Source organism: Limulus polyphemus, unplaced genomic scaffold, assembly GCF_000517525.1.
Source record: "Limulus polyphemus unplaced genomic scaffold, Limulus_polyphemus-2.1.2 Scaffold3144, whole genome shotgun sequence".
NCBI lineage: Eukaryota > Metazoa > Arthropoda > Merostomata > Xiphosura > Limulidae > Limulus > Limulus polyphemus.
In genome coordinates this window covers 22343-31159 of record NW_013668754.1, presented here as the reverse complement: position 1 = coordinate 31159, position 8817 = coordinate 22343, and the positions used below count along the sequence as shown (strand labels likewise).

The following is an 8817-nucleotide window of genomic DNA, read 5'->3' as shown; positions in this document are numbered from 1 at the left end:
CTTTTTTCTTTTACGTAATAAGATATTATTTACGTTACTACGTCTACTATAGTATATATATATATATATATATATATATATATATATGTATATAACCTATATTAAAGCCAGTGTCCGTCAAGTCACGCTTGATTTCTCGAAATAGGAGGAGTTATAAAAGCCAAAATGCATTTATCCAGATAGAACAGTTCGATTACTGTCTGCCCATTACGATTTCAGTCACGGGGGTGCAAGGGGGCCGTGAGGGTGTTTGTCCCGTGAAACCTTATTAAGTGTAGTGAATGTTGGTATAATAAGCCTAAAGTAAAGACGTAGTGTGGGATGACCTAGCCTAGAGCAAAGTGCATGAAATTTATCATGAAAGTAAAAATACCGATTTAGTTAAATAGTTTCTGAATTAAGCAATTTTTTGTTATATCACCAACGTTTTTAACATAAAAATTAACCTCTTTAATCAAAAGATACTCTAAATTAAGAAATCAACAAATATTTTCCCAATTTTGTTATCTATACATTTTATGTTATACTTTTGTTGCTAAGCGACATGACATAAAAGCCATTGCTGGAACGTAGTGTTGCCAAAATGCACTGGCTTTTCTATATATTAGAAGTTGTTAATCTAACTGATTTTTTTGTCAATAATTACTCTATGAATACACTACGAATTCATTTCATGAAAGATCTTAATTTTAATTAGCTCACAAAGGAATCTACCGGCGTTTGACAGTTTCGACTGCACTTTTCTGACATTTTGTTGGTCAAGCTTGATTTCACAAAATTTCTTTCTTTCAGTTAGCTATAAAATGTGAGGTTAGGGTCTATTATGGGGTGGGGTGGTAGTACTTGCTCCATCATTTTTGACGGGACATACAACTAGAATAAATAATAATAATAACTAATAACTTTTTGCTCTTGAAATTATTGTATAATTGTTAATACTCGTACATCCCATCATTCTCGTTCACCGTGATTCTGATCTCATTACCCCTAGGTGAATCATTCACCGTGATTCTGATCTCATTACTCCTGGGTAAACCATTCACCCAGTTGATATACTGAGACAGATCATAGATGCATAGGCATATATAAATCATTATTTGACAAAATCTGCGGGTGTTTAACCTCTTATAAGTGGCGAAACGCTAAACTGATTGTCAACAAACCTGCCCCCCACATGTGTCTTCTCCATTCCGTGTGCTGAACGGGTACGCCAACAAGTATTTAGTAAAAAGGATTAACATTAGGGTATATAATATTTCTACTGTAAAATATTGGACTAACTGTTTTTTTTTTAAACGAACCACGAGGCCTAACTAACATTTTTTTTCAATCATGTTTTAGTTTGAAGTTAGAACTGGAGAAGTTAGCCAGCGAAAAAACGGAGATGCAAAGACATTATGTCATGGTAAGCTGATTTACGTATTACGTTTAGTACATTCGTTATTTTTGTAACTTACTTAAAAAATCTACACTATTGATTTTTTTTAATTAACTATATTTTTTTTTCATTCAATAGCATAAAAGAGCTTCATCTTTTGTTTTTCAAACATTAAGGCGTTTCTCACGAGATCCTGTCTTAGTGAAATAGACAAATTAAGCTGTGGCACTCTATTTTGAATAAAAGTTCGTGTTTTTATTCATTATGAAAAGCATTGGACATTTCCATCAACCGATTCATTATCTCTGAACACAATGCAGTTGAAGACTTGATATTTATCCACTCAATTATACAGACCTTCCCCTAAATGCTTGCTTGTGATAAAAGATTAGTAATAAAAAGTAACTCTTAATCAATCATATTATGTTTTCGAAAATAAACTGGTAGCACATGGAAACGGAAAAAAGCTATCTTACCTTCTGAAACTAGTGGACCTATTGCTTAATTAATAACAATACAGCAACGCCAAAGAAAAAAAGGTTAAATGAGAACGTGTATAAATGAATTTATTATTTCATTTATAATTGTATTTATTTTACAGTTTTGTTTATTTGACTAGACAAAAATGAATAACATATCCCCGTAACTAACTGGTACACTCGAGGATTTATAAGTCTAAATTCGGGGTTCGATCCCTGCTGCATGCGGTAGATCCGGCATTGTGCAACTCTATGTTCAACCACAAACACGCAAACAATTAAATTGAAAATTCCTTTTATAATTTACTTCATCAAAAAATAGCGTTTGAATTGAATAACGCTTTCAAATTCAATATTTTGTTTTAAAAAGATATCGTAAACATTTTTTTTCCCCCTAAGGACCAAACATTTTGGCGTTTCTGTTTTCCTAAGATAATGGTAAAATGGTACTATGAAAATAATACATAGAGTAAGGTAAGGATATTTTGGGATAATTATGTTAAAGATAATATCAAACTTTTAAATTGATTTCATTATTTTTACTTGAGAAGGTAGGTTATTGTCGGTAATAAAAGTATTTTTACTGATTTATGAGACTGTCGAATGCTGCAGTTTCAGCTACACGTGTAATGAGATATAACCTTGTTTAATTAAAAACTGGTATCTGGGTAATGAGATATAACCTTGTTTAATTAAAAACTGGTATCTGGGTAATGAGATATAACCTTGTTTAATTAAAAACTGGTATCTGGGTAATGAGATATAACCTTGTTTAATTAAAAACTGGTATCTGGTAATGAGATATAACCTTGTTTAATTAAAAACTGGTATCTAGGTAATGAGAATATAACCTTGTTTAATTAAAAACTGGTATCTGGGTAATGAGATATATAACCTTGTTTAATTAAAAACTGGTATCTGGGTAATGAGATATAACCTTGTTTAATTAAAAACTGGTATCTGGGTAATGAGATATAACCTTGTTTAATTAAAAACTGGTATCTGGGTAATGAGATATAACCTTGTTTAATTAAAAACTGGTATCTGGGTAATGAGATATAACCTTGTTTAATTAAAAACTGGTATCTAGGTAATGAGATATAACCTTGTTTAATTAAAAACTGGTATCTGGGTAATGAGATATAACCTTGTTTAATTAAAAACTGGTATCTAGGTAATGAGATATAACCTTGTTTAATTAAAAACTGGTATCCAGGTTATACGTGTTCTTTAAAGAATTGTGATACTACTTCTTTTGTGTTCTTTAATTAAGTAGATATTAGTTTTTTATTTTTATGATTTTAGTACAATTAGATGTCGTTAATAAAAACCCAAAACACGAAATAAATTCAAGTCTTTTTATTAATTAGTTGAAGCCAAACTACCGTTGTGGCTTTTATGAGCTTTTTTCCTTTTCGTTTAGAAAAGAGTCTATTTCAGGTTAACATTGCTAATTCAGTAGACATTAGCTAAACGCTAACTACCGTTGATTTGCCACACAACAACTAGGCCAGAGGTTCCCAACCTTTTGTGACCCTCTCACCCCTCCCATAAAAAGTGTGAGTTGGACATTTCTTCTTGGCAACATTTGTGGGGGATTTTGTATAATCCTCTTCCACCCCACCCCACCTGGACCCTCATTTCGCACCCCTGGTTTGGGAACCCTTGAACTAGGCAGTATTTAATGTTGATTTACAACAAATCAGATAGACATTAAATACCAATGAACAAGAATATCATAAGTAAACGAAGAAAAATATCAACTTCTTTAACTTCTGTGTGTTTTTGTGGTTTAAACAAACTTTTTTTGTTTGCAGTATTACGAAATGTCCTACGGGTTGAATGTGGAAATGCACAAACAAGTAAGTTGACCTTTTTTTTATATTTCAAACGTCATTTATTGTCTCTTATTTCTACTTTTTTGTAGACCACATACCGTTTAATAACAAAAAAAGATAGTAACAATTGATTTCTAAGTTTGATTATTAATTGCTAGTTGGATCACATTTAGTTTTTAACGTATGATTTTAATCGAAAAACTTGCTTTCTGTCAGCACTCGGCGTTTTGATACACTTAACCATTGTTCGTTTTACCTGTATTGGATCAAATAGATTGAGAAAATACCGTATGTCAACTGACTGGGCGGGAAGAAAAATGTATGTGGCACATGCTTAAAGGTGTGGCGAACCAATATTTCAGTAGTTATTTTGTTTCTGTCTCCGATCGTAAAAGTTGATGGGGTTACCATGTGGAGGTACTAGAAATTCTAAAATAATGTTTTAACGTGTTGATTTTCAGTATTGGTTTAGTGGTATATCTACTTTAGACCAGATTGATTTATCATACTTGTGCTGAATGTTTCGGGACAGATACGAAACCGAAATTTATATATATATATATCAGTATAACAAATACGTTTCGAGCATTTTAAAATAGCAATTAACTTGAGAAGATTCGTGACTATTGTAACTGTGGCCAGCGCCGCTTTGAGGCACTGGTGGGACTTCGGCAAAGTATAAACTAGCGTGTCGCCCATTGCTTTTTATGAAAATACTATACAATCTGATAAGCAAAATTTATTAGTGATAAAAAGATTATGGAAATATAAACGGAAAAATATGTTTAAAAATGGTTTATCATTATACTCGTTATGCGCTGTGGGCCTCTGACGGGGGTGGTCCCTGGGCAACTTACCAGAGGTAGCTCTTTCACCGACCATACTAGTATTTAAAGAATCTTTTAAACTTTTATCAGTTGGGTTTTGGGCAATATATATACATGTATTTATCATTCGGTTCACATCAGATGCCCTTTTTTGTCTCCTTACAACTGTTCTCAGCTACGTCTACATATATACGTATTCACTAACAACACGTGTGCTTTTTCGTAAATGTAGTGAAGCGTCGATACTGTCAGTTACACTGTCACGGTGCAGGCGTTTTCCTTCTTCAAATCCCATTGTCCGTTGTTGTGCCTTCGAATATATTATTAAGTATATCAACTGATGTTCTATTTTTTTCTTTTTCTTCGTTGGCAACCAACATGTCGATGTCTGTCAAGATGTACTCGAACACAGTAGTTTTAATACTAATAGAAAATGTGTATTCTCTCCAAACCAACATGTCGATGTTTGTCAAGATGTACTCGAACACAGTAGTTTTAATACTAATAGAAAGTGTGTATTCTCTCCCCCCCAACCAACATGTCGATGTTTGTCAAGATGTACTCGAACACAGTAGTTTTAATACTAATAGAAAATGTGTATTCTCCTCCCCCCCCAACCAACATGTCGATGTTTGTCAAGATGTACTCGAACACAGTAGTTTTAATACTGATAGAAATGTGTATTCTCCCCCCCCCAACCAACATGTCGATGTTTGTCAAGATGTACTCGAACACAGTAGTTTTAATACTAATAGAAAATGTGTATTCTCCCCCCCTCCCCCCTCTCTTCCAAAACGAAGTTTTAATACTCATAAACCTGCTTTCTTTTGGTTAGCTGTTCATTGTGAATTGTAGCGTTTAATGTATGTGAGTTTTTTCAAACATTGGTGTAGTATTTGACTCAAATTCCATTACGCACTGTTTATAAGTTGTATCATAAGCGTTTCATAATGTATAGTGTGATACCTCTTGTGATACTGAGTAAAGAAATGAGATTAAAAAGAAATGTATATTTTTTGTTCATGTCCAGAGCATGTCTTAGGCTAGCTTTATTTTACTAGCATAAGTTAAGGTAAAGATCACAAGCTTTTCCAGGTTTACAAGTCGTTACTTGAAAACAATGTTGTAACATTTGTTTAGTTTACATGACGACTTGGGGTCAAGAAATCAAGTTAATAGTATTTGCACAACATTGCTTAAAGTAAGTTTACATGGTGTTACATTGAGGTAAAACTTATAGGATTTGCTTGATTTATAATTAACATTTATTTAGGTCAAAGTTTCAGACTTTTGAATGTTTAACTGGTATCATTAGAGGTCAGAATCACAGATTCTGTTTGACCTGTACAATACAACACCACTGAGTGGTTGGTGTAAGGTGTAGTTTTATCTCTAACATTAAATTGTTGAATAAGGGTATCTGTAACCCTTATTGATGACTGAATGTTAGCGCGAGATTCTGAACTAGTGTAAACAAAGTGGCATTAAAGCTTAACACGTGCATGTTCATATGTATGAACATAAAATAATCGCTCTCTTGTGTGCCCGTCAAATATTTTCTGGACTCCATATTGAAGAACAGACACCTGCAGCCTGCCACGTAGATACCTCTTAACGCGTCATCTTCACATATTGATAACATCGACATGTCTTATTTGCAAGGAAAGGTGAAAGTAACGGATGTATATGTTCGTCTTTTTTTTTTCTGTTTTAGAGCCTAATAACGTGATATACAAGTCTTAAGTTTTGATCCTCAAGACATACAGCAAACAAGCCTGAGATATGTTGTTGGTTTAAGTTTGTCCTTTCTTCGTGTGCTCGGGTTGGCCATGTCGTAGAGCTCTGGATTTCGGAGCTGGCGCACCGGGTTCCAGTCCGTGCGGTACCATAAAACGTTTCCCGTACTTTAAGCTGTGGATGCGTTATAAGAGTGACAATCAATCAATTAACGTGGATGGTGGGTGGTATAAGGTGCTGCTGACTGGCTGCCTTTCCCCTGGTTATCAGTTAAAAATTAGAGATGGCAGCACATAGCCTAAATAACTTTGCCATAAATTGCGATAAACTCCTAGTAATATAATAACCTTGGACTGGAAAGGCAAGAGTAATAATATACTTCTAAAGATTGTCTCAGTTCTAAAAACTAAAGTCCTGCAAAGGACGGCGTCATATCGCCAATTCCCGCAGGTGATTCGTTTCTGTATTCGGGTATTTCTAGTCAATTGCATAGATATTAAAGTTGCTCATATTTACATATTAGTAAAATTAAATAGGTTACATTTATTTCATTGAACTCTTTAAGCTGTGCAGGAATACGTGAACATAATAAAAAAAAAACTGCTAATTAAAGTCCGACACCGATTTACTTCTCGCCAAGTCTCGTCTCGTGAGACGGGCTCTGTAATTATGACGTTTCTAAAAGAAAACAATTTGGCATCTTTCAAATTATAATTTACACGAAAATTGTTTACATGATTACATCACATGGAAAATTTCTGATTTAAAGCTGAATGTAACATAATCTCTGGTGATCCTAAATAAGCAAATTTTACTACGCCTTTTCAAATCTCATGTGAATACTTACATATAACTGAAAATGATAGCTGCATCTTACTTGTTGCCCATTTTAATATGATATTTCTTATTCCCATTTCCATAAATATTGCCTTTCTCCTACATCTCTCTCCCCAGCTTATGTTTCATTGATATAAATAACATCATACACATTATAAAGATTAAGTTTGTGCTCGAGTTTGAAACGGCATACATTATTCATGGTCCAGGGCCTTGTAAACTACTAGAGGAACGTTTTAGAAGAATTTATGGTTACACGGATTTCTGCATATAAACTTCCAAATGTTTAAAGATTATCCATCATTTGTGGTGTATTAGATTATGACATCTCGTTACCACTATTTATATTTTCTTCAATCATTTAGTTTTCTTTTAGAACTGTGTTAGGATGTTTTTTATATTTATTGATTTTATTAAATTTTATGCTTTAACCACTTAATTACTGCTGAAAATTTGCTAACAACTAGGATGAAACAATGTATTGTAATCTTTATAAGGAAGAACGGTATATTGAATTAGATACATCCATCACTGAGTTAATGTTTTTACACACAACAGGCCTAAAATTTGTAATGGAAATCACGTAAACAGCACTTTTTTTTCACATTCCTCTTAATTCGTCTATTTCAGATTCAAAATTGGAGGCATTTAAAAAGATTTAAGATCTATCTTTTGTCTTTTTTACCACAAGTCACTGCCCGACAGTCCTTTCATTAAATGCCAGAACTCGTCAGTTAGGCTTTAATAGTTTAATGCATCTAGTACTTTGGCGTTTAAAGTATTGACAAAAGGACTCTTAAGCAATGTTTCGTAGGAGACAAAATATAGATCTAACATGCTACTTTTACACGCCTTTGATTTTGAATCCGAAATCAACAACAACAACAACAACAAAAACATCTGTGGTTTACGTGATATAGATCACAAATTTTAGACTTGTTAGCTTATAATGCTTCGCCAGTTTGTGACGTTTAAATTTTAACTTTTAAATCATCATACAGCATCGTTGTTGAACGAAATATCTCTTTGGCAGCGACTTGTGAAAGATAAAAAATAGGTCTTAAACGCTATTTTTAAACGCCTCAGATTTTGGATCAGAAATGGAGAAATTACGAGAAATGAGGGGGGGGGAAGACACATCTGCGGTTTACGTTATTTCTGTCAAAAACATTAGACCTAATGGTTCGCTAGCTTTCGGTGTTTAAACCATAACTGTTTGATTGATTTTTGAGTTTTGCTCTATGTAGGCAGCTTGCTTTGATTTGGAGAGAATATTAATATTTTTTTCAATATTTAGGAATAGATACAAGTGTTACCTAATCACTTTTGTGACTTAGAAGTTTGCGTGCCTACCATGTTTTTAATGTTGATATATACTTAAGGTTAAGGACTTACCGAACTTCAACGCATTGATTGACACAACACGTATGGGAGACAGGATATTGTAGAGTTCAAAATGTCACGATCGTAGTATTACAGTGATAGAAAGCAATATATATATATATATATATATAAACTAGCTTCTAGATCATTAAACATACTGTTTACTTTCAGATGTCAAAGGTCAAGATCACCGTTATAACATTATACTTAGACATAAGACATAGTTCATAATTTATTTTTTGACTGGGTACCATTTAATTTCTTATGTATAATTAGATATGTAGTTTAAGCATTTTAGGTTATTGGTAAATTATAATTTGTTTCTTAATGTATCTAGT

The 8817-nt window shown here is 33.1% G+C and overlaps 1 protein-coding gene across 1 annotated transcript in view; it reads left to right on the top strand.

Moving 5' to 3' along the window:
- LOC106468746 (amino-terminal enhancer of split-like) overlaps window positions 1-8817 on the top strand; it is a gene marked incomplete at its 3' end in the record, with an annotated part of 39884 nt that overhangs the window by 10657 nt on the left and 20410 nt on the right. Inside the window, exons 4-5 of the mRNA XM_013929190.2 lie at window positions 1342-1405; window positions 3675-3719. Of these exons, the coding sequence (XP_013784644.1) occupies window positions 1342-1405; window positions 3675-3719 (109 nt within the window). The remainder of the gene's footprint in view (window positions 1-1341; window positions 1406-3674; window positions 3720-8817) is intronic.